The 25,663-nt window shown below is 45.9% G+C and overlaps 2 protein-coding genes across 3 annotated transcripts in view; one reads left to right on the top strand and one right to left on the bottom strand.

Annotated features, from left to right (window-relative positions):
- Positions 1-1,814: 1,814 nt before the first annotated feature.
- Positions 1,815-21,666, bottom strand: DDX27 (DEAD-box helicase 27). The gene is made up of 21 exons (XM_059036037.2): positions 21,445-21,666; positions 18,841-18,987; positions 17,603-17,662; positions 17,160-17,325; positions 16,038-16,078; positions 15,834-15,920; positions 15,040-15,145; positions 13,163-13,336; positions 12,337-12,487; positions 9,812-9,911; positions 9,551-9,692; positions 8,483-8,636; positions 7,576-7,657; positions 7,289-7,466; positions 5,805-5,911; positions 5,495-5,597; positions 4,051-4,145; positions 3,832-3,955; positions 3,237-3,324; positions 2,079-2,153; positions 1,815-1,947 (listed from the first exon to the last, which is right to left on the bottom strand). The coding sequence occupies exons 1-21, from the start codon at positions 21,535-21,537 to the stop codon at positions 1,929-1,931; spliced, it is 2,292 nt and encodes a 763-aa protein (XP_058892020.1). The 5' UTR covers positions 21,538-21,666; the 3' UTR covers positions 1,815-1,928.
- An 89-nt stretch (positions 21,667-21,755) lies between these two features.
- The window catches only part of STAU1 (staufen double-stranded RNA binding protein 1), an 88,347-nt gene continuing 84,439 nt past the window's right edge, over positions 21,756-25,663 (top strand). For both annotated transcript variants that reach the window (XM_067012044.1, XM_067012045.1), the window contains exon 1: positions 21,756-21,832. The gene's annotated coding sequence lies outside the window, so the exon portion shown is untranslated. The remainder of the gene's footprint in view (positions 21,833-25,663) is intronic.

Below are 25,663 nucleotides of genomic sequence, written 5' to 3' on the forward strand. Positions count from 1 at the left end.
CAACTGTTAAAAGCAGCTTGAGACAGGATGGGAATGGAGGCAGTGCCTATGAGGAGGCCATACTTCTGTGTCGGTGGTGTGGGGTTTTTTCTTTTGGCTGGTAAGTCATTTTTACTCTTGGTGAAAACTCTTAAACCTGTACCAAAAGGTATACTTGAAGTTTCCTTCCCCAGAGGCACTCCTATTAACAGCTTCATGAGTCCTCCCAGAGAAAATTGATCCATCTGTGCATATGCAATATCTAACCCTTAAAGTATGTAGTTCTGCACTTGGCCACGATCTAGCTTGGGGATCTTTCTGTAAGTGCGTAAAAACAGCGAGTCTGGGACTGCCCTGGCGGTCCAGTGGTTAAGACTCCGTGCTTCCACTCCATGGGGCACAAGTTCAATCCCTGGTCTCCATCTTGTGTGTGTGCCATTATTTACTGAACTGGAACCCTCTGTTGGCACCTTTTAGGTGCAGCCTAAATGAATAGCGCTAAACATACTCTAATCTGGAGGGTATGTGCTACTGGATAATTTTGAGCTGGAGGAAAAAGGTCTGTGTACTGCTTGAGATTATATATGACATAAACTACAATCACAATTTTCCCAAGGAGTGTCCTCTGGCTTTCAATCTAATTGTCAAAGGGACCTGTGATTCAGAAAAGGATGAGAACCACCATTCTACAGGGTACAACCTGTTTTCTTGCAACAAAGAGCTAATTTATCTGGTACCTTTTCTGAGGTTTTTTTTTTTTTTTTTTTTGGCCGTGCCGCATGGCATACGGGATCGTAGTTCACCTACTGGGGATCAAACCTGTGCCCCCTGCAGTGGAAGCGCAGAGTCTTAACCACTGGACCACCAGGTAAGCCCCTATGTGGTACCCTTTCTGTCCCCTTTGAGCTTCCATCTCTCCAGTAGCACTTCCACACCATAGTAAAGAGTCAGGGTATAGGTTGAGGTATACCATCATTTCAAAAACTTGAATTCCCAACTGCAATTTTGGAAAGTTATGCCATCTTTCTAAGCCTCTGTTTCTTTATCTGCAAAATGGGGATAACAGTACCTGCCTCATAGGGCTGTAGTGAACTGAATGGAACAGTGATCAGTACACAGAAATGTCTGGCGCATGGCTGGTGCTCAATAAATGACAGCTTTTTGTTCTAGGACATTGACAGAACTTCTAGCACGAATATCCTTACTCCACATCCAGCTCCTCTACAAGCACAGAGATGCATTCCAAGTATATATGGCAGTGCCAAGCTAGCAGACGACGTAGACTGTGCTATGGAGGGAAGAGACAGAAGGATAAGATACACAATTAGACTGGTCTCTTCAGCCTCCCAAAAATACTTCTTCCATTTGGTATTTTCTTAATTATTTATTTTTGGCTGCGTTGGGTCTTCTTTGCTGCGTGCAGGCTTTCTCTAGTTGCGGTGAGCGGGGGCTACTCTTTGTTGTCGCATGTGGCTTCTTATTGTGGTGGCTTCTCTTGTGGAGCACGGGCTCTAGGCGTGCGAGCTTCAGTAGTCGTGGTACGCGAGCTTAGTAGTTGTGGCTCGCGGGTTCTAGAGCGTAGGCTCAGTAGTTGTGGTGCACAGGCTTAGTTGCTCCACGGCATGTGGAATCTTCCTGGACCAGGGCCTGAACCTGTGTCCCCTGCACTGGCAGGCAGATTCTTAGCCACTGCGCCACCAGGGAAGTCCCTAGTATTTTCGTTATGTGAAAGCTAATCAAGAAAGGAGCCTTGGCTGACAAGGATGCTTAGGAAACAGCTATATACCCCCCCCCCAACTTTTCCGTTTCTTTAATGTACAAATGACAAAGATGTATTAAAGTTTTAAAGAATTTTTTTACAGACAGAGAAAAGAGAGACCAAACCAGGATGACTTCCCACAAAGAAGGGATCTAAGAGCCGCCCCATGAACTTCTTCAGGCCACCACGGCTACTTCCTCCTCTTGTACCTATGAAGAAAATGAGCAGGGTAAAGACTAACGCCAAGACCAGAAAGAGGAAAGATAAGCTCCTTTCCCAGGAAAGCTTTCCTCTCCAACCCCACTCATAGCCTCTGGTCCTCCAGAACTGCAAACATTACCTGGATTTAGATTTAAAGTTTCCTCCTCGTCTCTGGTGGGGCAAGCCCAATTGTTTTCTTTCTTCAAAGGAGGGGCTGTGAATGAGAGAAGACAGCAAAATGTTGGACAAGCAGGCAGTGTTTCACCCCCATCCTACCAGCTCCCACACAAAGCAGCAGCACCACAGATGCGTCATTTTCAGGGCCTGAGGTTCTAAGTCTGTGTTCTTCCACCTGATAATATGGGTTTATGGAAGTCAGGGCCCAGCGCTAAAACAAGACTGGAAGAAGCCCTTCCTTCTTGTGTATATAATAAAACTGCTTGGGTAACTTAGTTTACCCAGCCACCAACCCCAGCCCAGAGGATGTGCGGAGGAACAGCACATTCCCAAGAGAATCCTTTCTTTGGGTTTCTATCACTCCCCTGGGAGAAAGCTCTATTTCTGAACCAAAAATGTGCTATTTCACCTCCAAGGCAGGAGGGCCTTAACACTTCTCTTACTCTCAGCCTGGGAATCCACAGATGGGCTGGCGGGGGAGAGGGCAGACAGAAGCCCTTGAAATTATATACAGGCAAACCTCAAAGATATTGAGGGTTTGGCTCCAGACCACTGCAATAAAGTGAGTATCGCATTAAAGCAAGTCACGCAGATATTTTGGTTTCCCAATGCATGTAACAGTTACGTTTACACTATACTATAGTGTCTTAATAAAGTGTGCAATAGCATTATGTCTAAAAAGAAAAACAATGCACATTTCTTAATTTAAAAATACCCTATTGCTGGTAATTCCCTGGTGGTCCAGTGGTTAGGACTCTGCACTTTCACTGCTGGGACCCGGGTTCGATCCCTGGTCGGGGAACTAAGATCCTGCAAGTGTGTGACGCGGCCAGAAAATAAATAAATAAAAATTTTAAAAATAAAAATACTCTATTGCTAAAAAAAAAGGCAAACCATCATCTGACAACGCAGGGTTGCCACAAACCTTCAATTTGGAAAAACTGCAATATCTGTGAAGTGCAATAAAGCAAAGTGCAATAAAGCAAAATGCAATAAAACGAGGCACGCCTGCATTCTAAAGCTGTAGGTATATGAGAATTGGGAGTGGGGAAGGAAGGAGGGAGAAGATTCATAGCTTTCATCAGAATACCAAGAGCTCCATGATGACTTAAAACCCTACCCAGCTCGATACTGTTTCAGGGCCTTCTTGCTTGTGTTGGTGAGTTCTTCATCAAATACAGATTTCTTCACCTGCTTTTGTTTCTTTGCTGTGCACAGAGAGAATGGGTTAGATATGGCCTTTTTGTCCCAAGCTCCTAAATCCCCTTAAGCTCAAGGTAATGGTTCCAAGTTCAGTGGATGCTCTGGCCTGATGTTTTATTGACACGGAAGCAAGACATCAGCAGAAAAGAGATAAGTACCAGATGTGAAGAACCACTCCAAAGGATGCCTGCAGAGTCCAAAGGTGGAATGGACCACCTAAACATAAAATGGGCTGAAAACATCTTCCCCTCATTCTACCCTGACCCACTCCTCCAAGCAGCAGCTGGTAAGGATTTAGGCTCCAGAATCAGAAAGGCTTGAGTTCAAATCCTACTAACCACGGGGTCACGTCACCCCTTGGAGCCAATAAAGGACAGCAGTACACACCTACATACTCATTACTCAAAAAACGTGGGCTCTTATCATCATCCCTCCCCCTTTGTCCCTGACCACAAGCCCAGGTATCAGGCAGAACCTTCCTACCAGCTCCTTCAGGCTCCCCATCTGCCTACCAGGGCCCCCCGCTGGCTCCTCCTCAGGCATTGCTCGGGCCCGCTTGGCTCTGCGGTTCCTCTTGGCCAGCCGCTCAGCAAACATCTGTGCCTTGAGGATTTCAAACTGGGACCTTTCGTCTGCCTGGGGAGAGGATGACATGTAAGTGTGGAACAGACCTGGCAGCCTTGACCCACATCCTCAGGCAGGGACCCAACTCCAAAGGGGAGGCTACTCACTGTCATCTCCCCCTTTTTCTTGACATCCTTCATAAACTTCTTCCTTTTTTTCTTTCCTCTTATGGCTAAGTCAAACTCCTGCAGAGCCTTGGCAACTGGGATGAGAAGAGAGCGTGAGAGTTCAGGTACCATTTTATAAAATCTTTTTTTAAACTTACAACAAGAAGTGTACATATTTAAAAGTGATACATTTAAGGGCTTAAAATGAAAAGCAGCAATCACTTCCTCTCCTGGTGGTTACCTCCATCTCACTAAATAACATGCTTGTTCCACTATTTCTTAATTAATCCACTTGAGACATTCATTATATATCTGCCTCGTATTATGAAAGATATACTTCCCACCCCTTCCCACAATATAGTTATAACTCTATTTATAACACAGAAACTTAACATACATACACCTTTTTTGTCCCATCAAATATAGACAGTATTTCTTAAATGCTGGTACTACCTCTTTGGAGGGTAATTTTGCAATCCCTAACAAAATAATAAATACACATAGCCTCTGACCTACAATTTCACTTTTTGGAACTTAGCTTGTAACTCAAATATGCTTGCTTAATTGTGAAAGGGCATCTGTATAGCTATCCACTACATCACTTGTTTATAATAGCAAAAGATTGGAAACACCCTCAATGTCCCTCAATGGGGAACTAATTAAACTATAATCCACCTATGTGATGGAAGACCACACGGCCACTGAAAAAAAGAAAAGGCAGCTATATATGTGTCTATATAAAATGATCTCCAAACTACAAAATTCATTGAAAAACGCAAGGTGTAGACAATGTGAATTTGTTTGTTTTTTATAGGGAGAGAAAAGGGAATATATCTATCTGAATATCTTTCTGCCTTACTTTTTTAAAATTGGGGCAAAATATATATAACATAAAGTTTGCCATTTTACCCATTCTTTAGTGTACAATTCAGTAGCATTAATGACATTCACAATATTGTACAATCATCACCATTATCTGTTTCTAAAACTTTTTCATCATCCCAAACAGAAACTCTATTACCACTAGGTAACAACTCCTTCCCCATGGCTCCTGGTAATCTCTATTCTACTTTCTGTGTCTATGTATTTGCCTATCTAGGTACCTCATATAAATGGAATCATAAAGATTTGTCCCTTTGTCTGGATTCTTTCACTTAGCATGTTTCCAAGGTTCATCCTTATGGCATGTACCAGAACTTCATTATGGCTGAATTAATATCCCATTGTATGTACCTACCACATTTTGTGTATCCATTCATCTGCTGATGGACACATGGTTGTTTCCACCCTTTGGCTATTGTGAATAATGCTTCAATGGTCACTGGCATACAAGTATCTGTTTGAGTCCCTGTTTTCTGTTCTTTGGGGTATACACCTAGGAGTGGAATTGCTGGGCCTGATGGGAATTCTATGTTTAGCTTTTTGAGAAACCTCCCCAACATACTTTTTTCCTTCTTCCTTTCTTCTTTGGTCTGGAACCAGCTCCTTTCAGGCTCAGGGTTTGGTGCCCCCTTCCCTTTCTCCAGGAGCCTCTGTGCTGTGTTGATCTGTGGGGACAGCAAAAGGATGCCTGCCATGAAACCTACATCTGATAATACAGAACATGGCGGCTGCAGGAAGCCACTGCCTGTAAATACTTGGGGCTCTGATGATACGTTTGGCAGACACAGCATATCAGAAGGCAGACCAGCCGGGGTCCATGCAGTCTGCTTACTAAGCAGCACTGTGGACCAGAGCGCTCCGCACAGCCTCACCTGGGCTTCTGACTTTTGCATCTCTTTTTCTTCAGCCTCTAACTGCAGAACTGCATACACATCCTTCTCCATTTTCTCAATCTTGTCCCGGAATTTGAGGATGACGTCTCAGGGGAAAAGAACGAAAAAGATTTTAAAATAAGGATGAATATGGTGTAGCTGATGCAAATAACGCAGATGGCTTTTTATTTATTTATTTATTTATTTATTTATTTATTTTTGGCTGTGTTGGTCTTCGTTGCTGCGCGTGAGCTTCTAATTGCGGTGGCTTCCCTTGCTACAGAGCACGGGCTCTAGGCGCACAGGCTTCCGTAGTCTTGGCACGCGGCCTCAGTAGTTGTGGCTCGCAGGCTCTAGAGCGCAGGCTCAGTAGTTGTGGCACACGGGCTTAGTTGCTCCGCGGCATGTGGGGTCTTCCCTGACCAGGGCTCGAACCCGTGTCCCCTGCATTGACAGGCGAATTCTTAACCACTGCACTACCAGGGAAGCCCTCAGATGGGTATTTAGTGACACAGAAAGCTGGGTGGTGGTTTGTTTTTTTTTTATGTGTGGCTGCTCTGCTTAACACCTCCCCAAAGGCTTCCTGATGCTCGTGGAATAAATTCCAAACTCCTCAGTGTGGCCCCTGCCTACCTCTCTGACCTCTGCCTACCCCTTGCTCACAGGCCTCAGGCCTCTGGCCCTCCCTGTCTTCTACTCCCACATCAAGTGTGTTCCTGGCTCTGAGGCTTTGCCCTGGTTTTCCCTGCTTGGCACGCTCTGTCCCCAGACCACCCACGGCCATCTCACTCTTGTCATCCAGGACTCGGCTCAAATGCCATCTGTCAGAGGCCTTTTCTCAGCAGCTTTTCTAAAGTAGGCGCTTCTCCTGTCGTTCTCAATCACACCTACAATTAGCTTATTTATTGTGTCTTTTTCCCAACAGTGTCAGCTGTTTTGTTTCCTGCTGTATCCCCAATACTTTTACATTTTTACTCTTATTTGCTTTACTTTTTTCCAACACTGAATACATATTACTTTTGTAACTTAAAAAAAATTTTTTTTAATGATGTGCTTTATATGACCCCTACAGATGAGTAAAAAAAAGAATGAAAGATATACAAAAAGAGTAAGTACTGACCTCCTCCCCATGCTGTGCCCCCAGCAAGAGGAAGTGGGGAAGGGTTAGTGGGAGTGGTGCATTAAGAAGAGTCCTTCTCTTCCCCAAGGCTGGCACATACCTATGACTAAGCACTTGGGGCACAAGTCTTTCCTCAGTCCCTTTCACACACACAGAGAATGAGGCCCAGAAGGGCAAGGGGAGACCCGCACGGGGCCCCTCAGCAAGGAAGTGGCAGAGCTGGAATTCAAATCTGTCTCCTAACTGCAAAGCGCCTGCTCTCACCCATTACTCTCTGCCCGCTGCCCCGTCCTTCGGGGTCTGAGCTAGGATGCTCCCCCTCCCACGCGAACCGCCCTGAGCCGGGGCACTGACGCCTGCTCACCCTGGGGCGGTGTCCGGGCCTTCACGGGGGCCTTGGCGGCCTTCACGATCTCCTTCAGCATCTTCCGCTCCTCCTCTCCCACCAGAGAGACTGAACGCCCGGCCCGGCCGGCACGAGCTGTTCGCCCCACCCGGTGGACATAATGCTTGATGGTGTTGGGCATCGTGAAGTTGATGACCTGGAAGGCCAAAGTGAAGCATCAGTCAGACCTGGGAGTCGGGGAGAGGCGGACGTGAGGAGGCAAAAGGACTCCCAGCGAAAGCTCAAGGAAGATGGGGCCCGCTCACCGTTTTGACCCCCTCGATGTCAAGTCCACGGGCTGCTACATCTGTGGCCACAAGGATGTCAATCTGTTCATCCTTAAAGCGCCTGGAAACAGCCACAAACATGGTCCTCTGAATACCTGACACCAGTCAATACTCTGCAGAAGCCTGAGCCAGCGAAGAGAACACAACCCCTTCTGGAGTCAAGCAGCAGAGAACAGACCATCACAGTGGAGACAGATCCTAAACATCAGCCTAACAACACTTACATGCCCCCCAAACATCCCACAACATAGAGCAAATGTAGTTTTGTGTAAATCACTTTTAACAGCAATTCCTATGAATAGAGAAGCTTGGGAACCACAGAGCTAGACTATAACATGGAGCAGAGGCAAGTGCCTCAGCATTCAAAACAGCCTTTAAGAAACAACTCTCAGCTGCCTGTGTGAATAGGGTCAGTGGAGATCCTAAAGGGTTCCTCCTTGCCTACCAAGCTGACTCGATTCTGCGAGAGTTAAACAAGAAATCACGTGGAAAAGCACAGGGCCTGGCAAAGTAAGTGCTCAAGAAATACAAATGGATCTGCTTCAGGATCTCATTCTAGCAGACCTGGGTCAGCCCCCTGCTCTGGGAAGGCTGCAGAGAGCTGAATGTGTGCTGCACCATCCCAAGTCAATTTCCTGCTGTGACCCCACTCAGCAGCTCCCACGCTCAAATCCTGGGGCAAGAGTATCATTTTCTACAAAGTCAAAGTTCTGAATATAAGACATGACCTTAGAATGGTTAGGCTAAAATTTCTGAAGTGGGGAACTGTACTGTATCCCCTGGTATCGCTCAAACATGACCTCTGGATAGTACTTTCCGTCTTTGGAATGAAGAGAGCCAGCCCTCTCTGAAGGATGGGTAGGAGCCTCAGCCCCCGAAACTGTACCGGAGGGCCTCCAACCGCTGCGTCTGTGACAGGTTGCCGTGGAGCTCGCCCACCTGCAGCCCCATCAGCCCCAGGAGGATGTGCATGCGGTGGGCCTGCTTCTTGGTCTGGGTGAACAGCATCACGTGGTCGGTGAAGGTTCTCATCAACAGAGCTGCCAGGGAGAGAAGAGTGAGCGGGCGGCTGCCTCCAGCACGTCCTCCCTCCTCGCCTGCAAAGCGGCTGCTGTGCCTGGTTCGGGGGTGGCAGGTGAGGCCCCTGCCTTGTGGAACTCCCACTCCAGGGCAGAGACGGAGAAGCCGAGTCCCAATTCTCAAGGGTGGTAAATGCCATGAGAGAATGAAGAGAAGATGCGGCAGCTTCAGGGCTGGCCTCTCTGAGGAGGTGACATTAGGCTGAATGACAAGACAGTCTCATCCACAAGAAGATTTGGGGGAAGATTCCAGGCAGAGGAAAGAGCAAAAGCTTGGGGGGATTTGAGAAAGCGAAAGCAGGCGGGTGTGGCTGGAGCGCCATGAGCTAAGGCACCAAGGCCAGGGGCTCCGCGCAGGCATGGGGCTCCGGGCAGGCCGGGGCAGGTCCAGGGGTCTTACATGACTCGCTAGGGAGCATGGATTTCAGTCTAAGAGCAATGGAAGACACCAGAGGGTTTAAACAGCGAAGGAACAGGAGCGAATGCTTGTTTGTAAATGACCCTTTTAAATGGTCTGCAGTGTGGAGAAGGCACTTCCACAGAACAGGCTGGGAGCAGACGGCCAGGTCAGAGGCCACTGCAACAATCCAGGTGACACAGGAGTGGCCTGGATGAAGGGCCAGAGGGGCAGCTGGAGGGAAGTGGCTAGGAGTTCAGCCGGACATAAAGAGGACTGGATGGTGGAAGGGAGGTGAAGCGACGAAAGAAAGGGGGGAAGAACTCGTGGCGAAAGTATGGAGCAGAGGAACAGCAGTGCCGCACGCTGGGGTAGGGGACACCGGATGGAGGAGTCACCGGGGAAAAAGCAACACTTCGGTGTGAAGCTCAGGGGAGTTGAGCAGCCCTCCCTGCTCAGTCCCACCCTGGGCTTTCACCTGCCACGATGGCTTCCCGGTCCCCTTCCCGGTTTGGCCGGATCCGGATGAACTCCTGCCGCAAGAAGGGGGCCACATCCGTGTTGCTGTTCACAAATATCCGGACGGGATTCCTCAAGGAGACAGAAGCCAGATCTTTCACCTGCCAGGCACAAAGGCAGCGAGGCTGACCGGCCGGTCCGGAGGCAGGGAGGGAGGCAAGCCGGTGCTCCAGCTCAGCCCGGGGTCCTCTGCGCTGCCCCTCTGTTCCCTACAGCCCACCTCATCCGTCATTGTGGCTGAGAAGAGCATGGTCTGGCGGTGGTGGGAACACATTCGGATGATCTCCTTCATCTGCTCCTCGAAGTACTCGTCCAGCATCCTGGCAAGCGGGGGAGGGGAGGAATCAAGAGAAATGGACTGAGCTTGCATCTGTATTGATGAAGGACAGAAAACACTGCACAGGTCATGTTTCGATACTGTCATTGGTTATGTTTCAGGCTCACTTATTTACTTATTTTATTAGTGTTATTTTACCCTTTTTCTAAGATTCACCAAGAATTATCATTTGGCCATATTTGCTTAGTCTTTCTTTTTTCTTTTGCTGAATCATTTGCTATTAAGTTGCAGATATCATGACACCAGACCCCTAAATATTTCAGTACACATTCCCTAAGAACGGTGACTTTCTCCTACATAAACACAATGTCGTTATCACACCTGAGAAATTCAAGGGTCTGGATGATATCTAAAGTAAAGTACAATGTATATTCAGTTTTCCCTACCTGTCCCCAAGACGTCATTCTATAGCTGTCTTTTTATTTTTTTAGTCCAGGACAGTTCCTACGTTGTACTTGGTTGTCACATCTCTTTAGTCTCCCTTAGTCTAGAAAGTCCTCTCATCCTTCTTCACACTCTGAACATGTCTAATCATTCCCCAGTGACTGGATTCAACAATCATTGCTGGGAGTGGGGTGGGGGGCAGCCGTGCACCTCACCCTCACTCCATCCGGAGACAGACGGTCAGTTTGTTCCAGCATCGCAGTTTGGTCACTTGGTTGAAGTGGTGTCTACCAGCTCTCTCCACTAGGAAAGGAACCTTTCTCTTTGCAGATAATAGTCATCTGTGAGATTACTGTGACTCCAATTTTTTCAACCCACCCAATCCTTTACAGTATTTTTCATCCAGTTCAGGCTGCAGTTGAGGGACAGGTATCACCTTTAGCTGTCATGTCTCTTTGGTCTCAGTCTGAAACTTCCATAGCCTTTCTTGGTCTTTTGAGACATGGATATTTTTGATATTTAAAACCTAAATCAGATCATGTTCCCTTGACTTAGAACGATCTCCTTTACCTCCTTCAGGCCTCAAGAATGCTCGGGGGAGGCAGTCGACCAGTTATGCAACACCTACTGTGCACCTGCTAGATCCTAGACATGGCCCTGGCACTGGGATGTGGCAGCAGGCAACACAAACACAAAGCCGGCCCTTCTCGAACATGAAGTTCTGGGGAGAAGAGGGACACAGCCACCACACGAGCATTCAGGTAACAATGCAGGAGGTCAAGGAGGTGTAGCACCTCAGAGAACATAAGGCAGGAAGGGAAGGACAAGGCAGGGATGTGGGGTGAAGGGAGGAACAGGTTTTTTAAAAACATTTCATTTATTTATTTATTTTGGGGGGCTGCATTGGGTCTTCGTTGCTGCACACAGGTTTTTCTCTCTAGTTGTGGTGAACGGTGGCTACTCTTCATTGCGGTGCATGGGCTTCTCATTGTGGTGGCTTCTCTTGTTGCAGAGCACGGGCTCTAGGCGCACGGGCTTCAGTAGTTGTGGCCTGCAGGCTCAGTAGTTGTGGCGCACGGGCTTAGTTGCTCTGCGGCACGTGGGATCTTCCCGGACCAGGGATCGAACCCGTGTCCCCTGCATTGGCAAGCGGATTCTTAACCACTGGACCACCAGAGAAGTCCCAGGAACTGTTATAGAGTGGCCAGCAAAGTGACAGCTGGAGCGGAAACCTGAGGTAAAGGAGGTCATTCCAAGCTGAGAGAATGACGATGCAGGAGAGAAGCCCCAAAGTGGGAGTGTGTGGATGGGATTTACCAATGGATATCCTGGGGGGGGTGAGAAAATGAGGAGACAAGAGTGGCACTGAGAATATGGCCTGAACAACTAGAAGGATGGAGTTGCCCTTCAGTGGGATGGGAAGTGGGGGAGGGGCACAGAGGATGAGAAACTTGGTTAAGGACCTGGTTAGTTTGGAGATGCTTCAGTTTGAGAGTAAACTTGAACAGCCTCCTTACCCTGCCACCTCCACAGCAGTCCAGTTCATTAAGAGTTCATTCTGTTGAGTCACGAAGGAAAGAGGTGAGCAGATGGGACACGAATGAGCGAAAAGAAGGAAGAGAGGGAGGGAGGGAAGAGGAGGAAGGGGGGAAGGAGGGGGAGCCTGCATCACAGTAATCGAGGTTGTCGGTTGAATCCTCCCTGTGCACTGACACTTTACTGGACTTACTCCTTGAATCCTCAACACCATGAGCTGGGTACTTATCCCCCACTCACAAACAAGAAAAGATTTGTTTTGAGACGCTAAATAACGTTTCCCAAAGCGACGTTAGTGGTGGAGCCAGAATTTAACTTGCCTTCCCTCTTAACCATCACATTCCAGAAAAACAGCAGGATAACCTGGGCTAAGATGGACAAAGGCTCAAACATGAACAGCTGAACTGGTCAGAGCCATGTAGGACCAGGCAGAGTGCAGGTTCCCGCCCCGGGGTGTGGCCCCGGGGACCCCAGCATCTCAGGTGTACCTGTCAGCCTCATCCAGGATGAGCACCTCGATGCTGCTCAGGTGGAAGGAAGGGCAGTTGTGGAGGTGATCGATGAGCCGGCCCGGGGTGGCGATGAGGATGTCAGGCGCTGCCCGGAGGGCTGCTTCCTGAGACTTCACGTCCAGGCCGCCTGCAGAAAGAAGAGCCCACCAGGCAGGCAGCTGAGTCACTCACCAGTACGGACTGAGCCCTGCTACCTGCCAGCTCCCACAGCAGACGCCGAGCAAACGGCAGAGCACGAGACTGACAGAGGCCCCACTTGCGCAGATTTTACAACATGGTGGGAGAGACAGATTATTTAATTACAATTGTGCTAAGTGCAAAAATCAAAAACGGTGATGATGACACAAAGCCACTTCAGAATACAACAATTCAACCATCCACCAACTGAGAGAGGCAGCCGCGAAGCTGATAATCTTTCTAAATCACCTATGATGTCCTGCCGCATAAGGAGGGTAAAATGAAGCTTAGATAACACCATCATGTAACATCATCAGAGAGATTCTGCCCCAATAAATATTTCATTCATTATTCATGCAAGACAAAATTATATCCTCAATTTATTCAGTGTCAAGAAAAAATTTGTTTCATAATTTTGAAGTTTCATTTTGCAAGGCTGGTGAAGCCTCAGTCAAACCCCTCCCCATTCCCCTCACTATCTACTGTGAAAACGTCATCTGGTTTTTAAGTGGTTTCAATCACATGAGGGCTTTCCTGCACCCGTCACTCTCAGACAGTGGTGCACATCCCCCCTCCACCACGCCACACTCTCTCAGAGGCAGCCAGCCCTCAGCCACACACTCACCCACAGCCAGGCAGGTGGTGATGCTGCAGAACTGGGCCAGCTGCTTGGTGACGGAGTGCACCTGGATGCCCAGTTCCCGGGTGGGAACCAGCACCAGCACACGGGTCACCGGAGCCTGGCGGGGTTTGTAGATCAGACGCTCCAAGACGGGCAGGGCAAAAGCTGCAGTTTTACCTGGAGGGAAGGGCAGCAGGAAAGCAAAATGAGAAGAGCTATCCTTCCCAGGTCCAGGTTTTCACCTGCACACAGAAAACCTACATATCTACTCAGAGGGAAATGAAGCAACTTATTTTTCATAGAACTTTTTTTCTAGTTTTAAATCACATGGTCAGGGCTTCCCTGGTGGCACAGTGGTTAAGACAGGGGACACAGGTTCGAGCCCTGGTCCAGGAAGATCCCACATGCCACGGAGCAACTAAGCCCGTGTGCCACAACTACTGAGCCTGCACTCTAAAGCCCGCGAGCCAGAACTACTGAGCCCACGTACCACAACTACTGAAGCCCTCATGGCTAGAGCCCGTGCTCTGCAACAACAGAAGCCACCGCAGTGAGAAGCCTGTGCACCGCAACAAAGAGTAGTCCCCGCTCACCACAACTAGAGAAAGCCCGCACACAGCAACGAAGAACCAACACAGCCAAAAATAAATAAATAAAATAAATTTTAAAAATCAATCAATCACATGGTCAATGTAAAAAATCTGGGGAAAAAAAAAAAGAAAGCAAGCAGGGCTTCCCTGGTGGTGCAGTGGTTGGGAATCTGCCTGCCAATACAGGGGACATGGGTTTGAGTCCTGGTCTGCGAAGATCCCACATGCCATGGGGCAACTAAGCCGATGAGCCACAACTACTGAGCCTGTGCGTCCGGAGCCTGTGCTCTGCAACGGGAGAGGCCACAACAGTGAGAGGCCCACGCACCTCGATGAAGAGTGGCCCCCGCTTGCCGCAACTGAAGAAAGCCCTCGCACAGAAATGAAGACCCAACACAGCCAAAAATAAAATAAATAATTAAAAAAAAAAAAAAGCAATAAAAATCACCCACAGTTCAGCCAACCAGAGGTAAGCATTACCAAAACAGTATCTATATTACCAATCTTTTTATTAATGGACAAAAATATTAATTTTAATGCAATAACACTATATATTGTTTAGTAACTTCCCTTTAAAAAAACATATATTTTCCTATTTCTTTAAGTACTCTACTTTTTTAAAATGGTTGCATCGTATTTTATTACATGACTATATAATTAACTGCACTAATACACAATGTTGTGATAAACATCCCTTTTAAAAAATCTTTACTCCTATGACAGGGGCCTATCATGGGAGTGACAGGAGGTCATGGTCACAGAGACACCCTGATAGGATTAAATAAAAATGACCTCCATGGGCTTCCCTGGTGGCACAGTGGTTGAGAATCCGCCTGCCGATGCAGGGGACGTGGGTTCGTGAGCCGGTCCGGGAAGATCCCACATGCCGCGGAGCGGCTGGGCCCGTGAGCCATGGCCGCTGAGCCTGCGTGTCTGGAGCCTGTGCTCCGCAACAGGAGAGGCCACGGCAGTGAGAGGCCCGTGTACTGCAAAAAAAAAAAAAAAAAAAAAAAAAAAAAAAAAAAAAATGACCTTCACCAGACCACCTGAAACCTGTAACCTGTGACTACCCTATTTTTAAAAAGTAAAGAGTATTTTTTTAAAAATAGAAAAATATATATTAATTTTTTTAAAGGGATGTCACTACACAGAATATATAATATTATTGCATTAAAATTTGTATTTACATATTTAGCAAAGTGGGCTTTTGGTAAGTCAACCCAGAGCCTATTCTATGTTGCACATCCTCCTTGTCTCCCTCCCCCACCCCCAAGTCCCTATCCTTTTTACCTGTCCCAGTGGCTGCACAGGCACATATGTCCTTCCCCAACAGACCCACAGGTATGCATGCCTTCTGGATCGGTGTGGGCTCCTTGAAGCCCATGGCTGTGATGGCCTGAAGAGAAAGAAAAGATAAGGTCAGAGAGGAGAGGAGGGGGAGTCTCAGCAGAAGACAAACAAGGCAGGTTTCCAAGCAGGTTTCAAACCCTCCCAGTCATTCAATCCACCTACTGTGTGTCACTTTTCTAGGCCCTGAGGATATAGTAATAAACAAAAGGAACAACACTGCCCTTAGACTCTGGTAGAAAAAACAGGCTGAAAACAAACACGTGTCATATGAAGATAAATGCTATGGAGAAAGCTACAGCAGTCAAGGGGGCTGGCAAGGGCAGGGGGAGGGGATGAGTGCAATTTACAGAAGGGTTGTCAGGGAAGGTCTCATTGAGCAGGGGATACTGAGTAGAATCCTGAAAGAGGCGAAGAGCACCCCAGCCAGGTTTCTGGAACGATCTTCCAGGCAGTGGGAACAGCAAGCACAAAGGCCCTGAGGAAGAAGATGTCTGGCCTGTGTGAGGGCCAGTGAGGCCAGTGTGGCCAGAGCTGAATGGCTGCTGAGACACATCATCAGAGGGACCCAGAAGGGGCAGGGCCATACAGGCCAAGATGGAAATCTTTGTGTAAGTGGGTTCTCTGGCAGCTGTGTGGACAACAGAGTTCAGGGAGGCCACGAGCCCAGTTTAGGGCGGACAGCCCAGTTACGGGGCGACTGCAAGAATCCCATGGTTGACAAAAGGAGCCACTACCTTCAGAAGAGGGCGGGAAAGGTTCATGTCCTGGAATGAGAGGTTTTCATCATACTGAGATGCATCTTCAAAAAATCCTCCTGCTTCCTACATCAGAAAATCAAAAGACAGAATAAGAATTCAGCAAAAAGGGAACTACATGACCTTAAAGTTCTTTCAGGTTGTAAACACAAGCTGTGCACTGTTGTCCAAGCCCACGCGCACCTGTCCTTTCTTCTTCTTCTGCTCCTTTACTCTGAGTGTATCTGTGGAGAAAAAGAGAGCTGATAATCAGGGCTCACACTTCCTGGGCGCTCAGTCTGCTAGACACTGTCCTAAGTGCATTACGTGGATGGACACCTCACTGAATCCATGCAACAACCTGAGGGAGCTCCTGTCACCAGCGTCACCTCACAGGAGAGGAGGCTGTGCAGCCGTGCAGGTAAGTCACTCACCTGAGGTCAGACAGGAAGCAAACTTGGCAGGTTCCAGAGACAAGGCTCCCAACCACTGTGCTATATAAGGATGCTTTAGCACTCACTTCTGCAAGAAATATTCATGGAGCACCTACTATGTGGCTGGACTCATCTGAGGTGGGGGACCTATCACCCCGAATAAGTTGACTCATAGAAGTGCCAACAGCTCTGTGGGGCTGGAGATGAGGAAAAGAGTCAACGTGGGAATTCCCTGGCAGCCCAGTGGCTAGGACTTGGCGCTTTCACTGCTGGTGCCTGGTTTTGATCCTTGCTCGGGGAACTAAGATCCCGCAAGCCTCGCAGCATGACCAAAAAAATAAAAAGAAAAGGAAAAAGAAAAAGAGTGAACTCTGACTGCAAAGTACAACAACCCTAACAAAATCCCAAGGAAAAAGAGAAGCTAAAAGAAAAGAAGTCGGGACTTCCCTGGTGGCACAGTGGTTAAGAATCTGCCTGCCAATGCAGGGGACATGGGTTCGAACCCTGGTCTGGGAAGATCCCACGTGCCACGGAACAGCTAAGCCTGTGAGCCACAACTACCGAGCCTGCGTGCCACAACTACTGAAGCCCATGCGCTCTAGGGCCTGTGCTCCGCAACAAGAGAAGCCACCGCAATGAGAAGCCTGCGTACCACAACGAAGAGTAGCCCCCACTCACCGCAACTAGAGAAAGCCTGTGAGCATCAATGAAGACCCAACGCAGCCAATAAATTAATTAATTTTAAAAAAGAAAAAAATTTAAAAAAAAAAAAAAGAGAAAGGAGGTCAACCCACAGATCTTAAATTTAACTGTGTAGAAGAGCATAGGATAACCTACAAAGTAAAAGCGAACACTCCAATTTCCTGTCCCCATTTCTGACAGTATCGCCTACCTGCTTTGGTGAGGATGTTCTCATCAGCTGATGAGTAGTCAGTCTCTGATTCTTCATCTTCTGTGGCTTCCTCATCTTTCCCTTCAAAGTCTTCCTGCTCCTCCGGTTCACAGCCCTCCTTTGCTTCTTTCTCCTTCTCCGACTTCCCAGACTTGGCTTCTTTATCCTAGAAAAAGAAACTGTAATAAAGCAAGGCAACTACAAACTTCAGGAAATCCAGAACCTATGAAGGGAAAGGGAAGGGAAAGAAGGGAAAAATATTATGCTCCCAGGCCTGGAGAAAACTATGAGGATTCTTAGTGACTAGTAACCACAGACACACAGAGAAAACCTGCCTGCACCAGCCGTACTGCAACCTAGGCTCCAAGAGAAACGGTGTGGTCACACTGAGAGTAAAGCTCAGGGCTCACCTACAAAGAGAAGTAACTGCTTTGCTTACTCACCTCTGTTTTCCTTTTCTTTCGAACTTTCTCAATCTTCTCATCTAATGTTGTGGCTGCCCTCTACAGATAAAAATAAAGAGATGAAAAAGAAACATACGCATGGGAAAGAGATGAAGCAAAGAAAGAGCTTCTTAAGGTAGGGTCTCAGGTGTTAGATATAGAAAAAGCTCATCTGTACTTGGACAGATTAATCAATCCATAGATTATTCACAACAAAACAAACAAGCAAACAAAAAACCATTAAATAAATGGTCTTTTTGTGAAAAAACTTCAAATTACCTGGAACCCGTAAGAACACCCATATTGTAGAAGGTGTTTACTATTGAGAATGATAATTACCAAGACATGCCACATTGTATCTGAATGCTACTTGGAAAAACTCTTCCCCTTGCCCATCGGACATAATTTAGCCTATCAAACTGTTGAAAGGCAAGCAAATTCAGGTAACGCTGGATCTTGCTAAAACTTTCAAAAGGTGAGGTAATGGCAGGCTCCCTTGATGCACGCTCAAAGCACCCGGAACTGCTACAGCGCTTACCACAGCCGTAAGGAATGGCTTAATTGTTTGTCTAGTCATTTTCTACCCTGCTAGAATGTAAGTACTGTAAGACAAAGTCGGTAACTACATGAAGTACACATGAAAAGGAAAAAAAAAAAAACCCGCTCAAGATGACTTTGAAAAGGCAATGCTGTTTTATTTGAAACAGAACAAGCACCAGCAGGGTCTGGATTACTGGATTAAACTGCCCTGAGCAGGCAGTATTTCCCTCAGAAGCATGTGAAATGGAAAACAACTTTTAAGCACCTTCTAGCTTGTTAACCAGATTCAAAGAAAAGCACAGGGTCTTGGCAAAAAAGCAGATGACAGTTGACATTCACGCCAGTTTTAGCTGTGATGTGTGGGAACCAGGGACCCTAAACAGAAAGGCCACATGAGATCACCTGGCAAGTGACAGAGAGTGATAGTATCCGTGGGGCAGAGTCAAGCCTTCAAAAACACCACTACTGAGGATGCCTGCTAGACTGTTCTTTGTTACAAACCAACATAAAAAAGGTTTCTTTCTAATACTCAAAACAAGGAGCGAATACCTAAAAAAGAGACGATTGTAACATAGCTATGTCCATTTTTTAAGCAATTTATATGTAACATTTGGTATTCCTAAACCACTAGACCTTGAAGCCCACTGTCCAACGCTAACAGCCCACGGCCTGGAACTGCCTATCTGTGTCAGTCTCACCTTCTTCTTGAGCTGGCTCATGACGTCAGCCATGGCCCAGCTGCCATCGTACATCCCCTCCTTCTCAGTAAAAACAAAGTCAGGGTTGAAATCGGCACTGCGGTTCTTCTGCAAGGCTTTCTGCTTTCTGCCCAGCACAATGGGCCCCTGGAAAGAGGGAGAAGCAGGATGACTATGGGACTGAGATGACAGAACACTGGAAAAAGAAGAAGGAAATGAGGGTACCCAATAAGAGAACAGAAATATACAGGGCAAAAGCTGACAGATGACAAGAAGGAGAATAATCTACAATTGTCCTGGGAGATTTTTTTTTTTTTTTTTTTGCGGTATGCAGGCTTCTCACTGTTGTGGCCTCTGCCGTTGCGGAGCACAGGCTCCGGACGCGCAGGCTCAGCGGCCATGGCTCACGGGCCTAGCCGCTCCACGGCATGTGGGATCTTCCCGGACTGGGGCACGAAGCCGCGCGTCCCCTGCATCTGCAGGCGGACTCGCAACCACTGCGCCACCAGGGAAGCCCTGTCCTGGGAGATTTTAACACATCTCAATAACTGACAGATCAAACAGACAAAAAAAATGAGTAAGTCCGTAGAAAATTGGAACAGCACAATTAATAAGCTTTATTCCAATGAACATATAGAGAACACTGCACTAGAGCATGTACATTCTTTCTAAACACATGTGGAATAGTTGCAAAAACTGATCACATAGTATTCCTTTTAAGCAAATCTTCAATAAGTTCAAAAAATCAATATTATACAGACTCTGTTCTCTGACCACAATTCAATTAAGTTAGAAATAAATAACAACAACAAATTTTTTTTAACTCATACATTTGGAAACGGGAAAGAAAGGAAAACTGGCTGAACTATGGCAACAGGAGGATAAACAGAAGAAAAAACCCTGAGAACTAAAAAGTGCTATACTGATTTTTTTTTCTTACTTGAGTTAAACAATTTCATAAGAACTCTGACCCTAAACTTTATTATTAGTAATGATTATATCTCATTTCTCCAGTACCTAGTTTAAATCGGTAATTGTATAGCACTTCAAGCTAAACTTGAAGTTTAGCATTATCATTTGCCATATTTCCTTCAGTCCTTTTCTATGACAATTTAAAAACACTTTTATTGAAGTATGGTTGATTTACAATGTTGTGTTTAATTTCTGCTGTACAGCAAAGTGACTCAGTTATACATATATATTCTTCTTCATATCCTTTCCCATTATGGTTTATCAAAGGGTATTGAATATAGTTCCCTGTGCTCTACAGTAGGACCTTGTTGTTTATCCATCCTATACATAATAGTTTGCATCTGCTAACCCCACACTCCCAGTCTTTCCCTCCCTCCACCCCCACCTTGGCAACCAAAAGTCTGTTCCCTATATTTGTGAGTCTGTTTTTGTTCCATAGATATGTTCATTTGTGTCGTATTTTAGATTCCACATATAAGTGATAATTTTTCTATGATAGTTTTCCATTCAAGAAACAAAAAGAGGGCTTCCCTGGTGGCGCAGTGGTTGAGAGTCCGCCTGCCGATGCAGGGGACACGGGTTCGTGCCCAGGTCCGGGAAGATCCCACATGCCGCAGAGCGGCTAGGCCCGTGAGCCATGGCCGCTGAGCCTGCGCGTCCGGAGCCTGTGCTCCGCAACGGCAGAGGCCACAACAGTGAGAGTCCCGCATATGGCAAAAAAAAAAAAAAAAAGATTCTTGTTGCTAAGTGGAAAATACACTTGGGGGGAGGGGGGGGCGACAAGAGAAACAGAGACCAGGTATGTTAGGATTGTAGGTATCCAGGTACAAGATGGCAGTGTGTCCTGGACTAGGGTGGAAGCAGTGTGGACTGAGGGGGGAAGAAGCTTAAGAGAGATTTCTGAGGTAGCCTGCAGAACACTGGAGGGGAAAGAGGCTGGATAACTCCAAGGTTTCTGGCTTGAGATAAAGCACGTTGGGAGGGTGAGGGAGACCAGAGTTCAGCTTTGGAAAAGCTGAATTTGTAGAGGCCGAGGGACGCCCAAACCAGAGGTGTCAGTAAGCAGATGAGGCCACAGAGGGGAAAACACTTGAGCTGGAGCTTTAAAGGGTGAGCACCTTTTCATGACACAGGTCCCTTTTTAACTGCCATGCTGCTTAATGTCTCTAACTCCCCACCACAACATAAGATTCAGGAGAGCGGTGTTCCTTGTCCTTCTTGTTCACTGCTGTGTCCTAAATGCTTAACACTAGGTGTAGCACATATAAATATTCAATGAATACTGACTTAATGAACGCATGGATAACCATGGCTCCTTGACTAGGAACCAGGACTGACTCTGTCTCTGGATCTTTATGACACAGCGCCTGGATTAAATATCAGTTCAGTGAATGGGTACTGAGTTCACCAAGGTGACACAGAAAAGCACGAGCACAGGCGCGGAGGTGAGGAAAAGCTAGTGGCGAGCAAAATGAGGAAGATCTGGGGGTCGGAGTGAGACCCAGGGACACTTGCCGGCCTGGCAGAGGATGCTGAGCCCTTGGGGGCAGGGATCTGAGGCACCACGGGGAAGGGAAGCAGTCAAGGACATCAGCTGCCCGCCGCCGCGCTCCCACCCCGATCGGCTCATACCTCCTCCTCCTGGTCTTCGGAGTCAGTCTCTGGCTCCACCGGCACCTCATCATCTTCGCCTATGGTCCCGATTAAACCCAGCTCCGCAAGCATGTTGCCGCAGCAGCCACTTCCGGAAACCAGCGCGGCGCGCTAGGCGGCTCTCTTGTTTCCGCGACCTCCGCGTCGTCACTGCGCTTGTGCTTACGTCACTTCCGCTTGGAGGCCGCCCTGGCCCGCCCCCTCTCGCAAACTCTCGCGGCGCGCGAGCGGCAACCTGGGGCGTGGTTTGTGTGACGAAGGCAAGGCAAGGCGTTTGTGTTAAACTGGAATTCCGTTCTCTTGGTACTCAGAAAACGGTGGGACGGTTGGAGGCGCGTGCGAGTTGCGGAGGAGAAAGTCTAAAGAGGTGCGTGGATGAGCTCCGTATATTTATGTACAAAAAAATTGTGGAAGAAAATACAATAAACACTTAGCAGTGATTGTCTCTGGGTGGTAGAATTTTAAGCGATTTTTAGTTTCGTCTTAGGTTTTTTTCCACAGTAAACATTTATTTTCATAAAAAAAGAAAAAATTAAAAATAGGAATAGCTGGGACTTTCCTGGAGGTCCAGTGGTTAGGACTCCGCACTTTCACTGCCCAGGGCGCGGGTTCGATCCCTGGTCGGGGAACTAAGATTCTGCAAGCCACCGCTGTGAGGCCAAAAAATAAGAATAGCTAATACTTATATAATATTTACTCTATGCCAAGTACTGATCTAAGCACTTTTACATGTATTAACTAATTTAATCCTTATGGCAACCCTAGCAGAAGGTACCATTACTGTCACCATTTTACAGATAAAGAAACTAAGGCGTAGAGAGGTTCCCAGGGTCACAGAGCCAGTTAATTACAGAGCCAAGATTATAACCGAGGCAGTGGCTCCAGGGTCCTTAAGGAAAGTAGATCACACAGCTTACCAGAAAGTTTTCATCTCATCTCTGCTTGTGGAGATCTTACTGAATCTTAACTTCCTAAACACCACCTCCTACATAGTCTTCATGGACTACCCATCCTCCTTCATAGCTGTTTGTTCCTTCCGTGTTAACACTTTCTACTTGCAGCAGAGTTGCAGTTGTGTCATAAAGTAGGTTCAGTTGTCTTTTTTTTTCCTGCTATTTTAGCTATCTTTAAGAGTACAGTTCATTGGCATTAATTATATTTACAGTGTTATGCAACCATCACTGCTATGTGTTTCCAAAACTTTTTCATGAGCTCAAGCCAAAGCCTTGTAACCATTAAGGAATAGCTAACTCCCCATTCTTCTCTCTCCCCAGTCCTGGTAAACCTCTAACCTACTTTATGTCTCTATGAATTTGCATGTTCTAAGTATTTCATGTAAGTTGAATTATACAATATTTGTCCTTTTGTGTCTGGCTTATTATACTTAGCACAGTGTTTTCAAGGTTCATCCATGTTGTAGCATGTGTCAAGTTCATTATGGCTGAATAATGTTCTGTTGTATGGATATACCACGTTTTGTTTATCCATTCATCTGTCAATAGACACGGGTTGTTTCCACCTTTTGCCTATTGTGAAGAATGCTGCAATGAACATTGGCATACGAGGATCTGTTTGAGTCCCTATTTTCACTTCTTTCAGGTGTATAACTAGGAGTGAAATTGCTGTGTCATATGGTAATTCTGTGTTTAGCTTTTTGAGGAACCACCAAAATATTTTCCACACCGGCTGTACTTTTTTTACATCAGTAATATATGAGTGTTCCAGTTACTGCACTTTCTATCCTGTTCACTGCTGTATCCCTAGTGCTTAGTATATAGTAGGCATTCAGTAATTACTAGATGAATAAATAAGTGAATGAATGTCCTTATGTGTTTTTGAATCATTTTCAGATGTCCATCAAGTCTATATGTCAATGTTTGCTCAATTCAAATATGCCTTATGTCAACTCTGGCTCCCTCCACTCTTCTTCCCTGAGCTCTGGAGGGCCGGAACCATGTCCAAGTCATCCTTGTACCTTGGAGCACTTGTACCTGCAAGTGCACAATCTATAGTGAAGGACCAGCATTTTAAATTTCCAATCCATTGCAGACTGGTACTCCTGTAAAATACAATAAAAATGTGTGGCAAGATCAGCTTGCTAGAAAACTTTCTGAAAGCTTATTCTCAATTTCTATATTTATAGTGTCCTGAGCAGGTAATGAACAGTTTACAGTTTAAGTCACACTGTCCATATTTTGAATCACACTGCCTTGAGCTCTTAGGAAACCAAGACAGCATCACATGGGATTAAAGACAAAGATGGAGGTGAACAGACTTTGTTTACTACAAAACATCAGATAAATGCCAGTTGTTAGTTTAATACTGTCCATTGGAACTTTTTGCAGCATGAAAATGTTTTATATCTGTGGTATCCAATATGATGGCCACTAGCCACAAGTGGCTATTGAGCACTTGTAATGTAGCAAGTTGAGGAATTGAATTTTCTGTTTTTATTTTAATTAAAATAGCCACATGGTGGCAGGGGGAATAATTAGGAGTTTTGGATTAACATATACACACTACTATTTATAAAATACGTGGGGAATTCCCTGGTGGACCAGTGGTTAGGACTCGGTGCTTTCACAGCATGGCTGAATAAATAAATAAAAATAAAAGGATTTATTCTCTTAGCAACTTTCAAATATACAATACAGTATTATTATCTGTTGTCACCATGCTATACGTTACATCTCCATGACTTACGTATTTTACAGCTGGACGTTTGTACCTTTCGACCACCTTCACCCATTTCACCCGCCTCTGGCAACCACCCACGGTTCTCTGAGGTATGAGTTTTGGTGGGGGTTGCTTTCTTCTTTTTAGATTCCACATATAAGTGAGATAATACGGTATTTATCTTTCTCTGTCCTACTTATTTCACTTAGCATTGTGCCCTTAAGGTCCATCCATGTTGTTGCATATGGCAATATTTCCTTTTTTATGGCTGAATAATATTTCATTATGTATAAATACCACATTTATTTATCCATTCATCCATTGATGGACACTTAGGTTGCTTCCATGTGTTGGCTATTGTTAGTAATGCTGCTATGAATATGGGGGTTCAGATACGGTTTTGAGTTAGTGTTTTCATTTCCTTTGGATAGATACCCAGAAGTGGAATTGCTGTATCATATGGTAGTTGTATTTTTAATATTTTGAGGAATCTTCATACTGTTTTCCACAGTGGCTGCACCAATTTACATTCCCACCAACAGTGTACAAGCATTCCTTTTTCTCCACATCTTCAGCAACACTTATTTCTTGCCTTCTTGATGATAGCCATTCTAACAGGTGTGAGGTGATATCTCCTTTTGGTTTTGATTTGCATTTCCCTGATGATTAATGATGTTGAACACCTTTTCATGTAACCATTGGCCATCTGTATGTCTTCTTTGGAAAAATGTCTATTCGGATCCTCTGCCCATTTTTAAAATCAGATTTTCTGGGGTTTTGCTATTGAATTGTATGAGTTCTCTATATATTTTGGATATTAATTAGTCCCTTATCGGATATGTGATTTGCAAATATTTTCTCACATTTGGTAGGTTGCTTTTTCATTTTGTTGATGTTTTTCTTTGCTGTGCAGAGGCTTTGTAGTTTGATGTAGTCCCACATGTTTATTTTCGTTTTTATTGCCTTTGCTTTTAGTGTCAAATCAAAAAATCATCAGCAAGACTGATGTCAAGGAGCTTATTGCCTGTGTTTTCTTGTAGAGGTTTTATGGTTTCAGGTCTTACATTTAAGCCTTTAATCCATTTTGAGTTAATATTTGTGTATGGTATGAGGTAGTGGTCCAGTTTCATTCTTCTGCATGTTGCTGTTCAGTTTTCCCAACACTGTTTATTGAAGAGACTGTCCCATCCCCACTGTATATTCTTGGCTTCATTGTCATAAATTAATTGACCATATATATGTTGGTTTATTTCTGGGCCCTCTATTCTGTTCCATTGATCTATGTGTATTTTTAAAATATGAATACCATACTGGTTTGATTACTATGGCTTTGTAATATAGTTTAAAACCAGGGAGCATTATGCCTTCAACTTTGTTCTTCTTTCTCAAGATTGCTTTGGCTATTTGGGGGGTCTTAAACAATTCTTTACATTAAATTTTCTCTGTTAAAATAACTAGTATAGGACTTCCCTGGTGGTGCAGTGGTTAAGAATCCGCCTGCCAATGCAGGGGACACAGGTTT

Source organism: Kogia breviceps, chromosome 14 (assembly GCF_026419965.1).
Source record: "Kogia breviceps isolate mKogBre1 chromosome 14, mKogBre1 haplotype 1, whole genome shotgun sequence".
NCBI lineage: Eukaryota > Metazoa > Chordata > Mammalia > Artiodactyla > Physeteridae > Kogia > Kogia breviceps.

Excerpts from the sequence above, each read along its gene's own strand:
- DDX27 (XM_059036037.2), bottom strand. The coding sequence starts at position 21,537 with ATGCTTGCGGAGCTGGGTTTAATCGGGACCATAGGCGAAGATGATGAG. Across the intron at positions 18,988-21,444 it reads CCGAAGACCAGGAGGAGGAG|GGGCCCATTGTGCTGGGCAG; the intron begins GTATGAGCCGAT and ends CCCTCTTTCCAG. Across the intron at positions 13,337-15,039 it reads CTGTGCAGCCACTGGGACAG|GTAAAACTGCAGCTTTTGCC; the intron begins GTAAAAAGGATA and ends CCTTCCCTCCAG.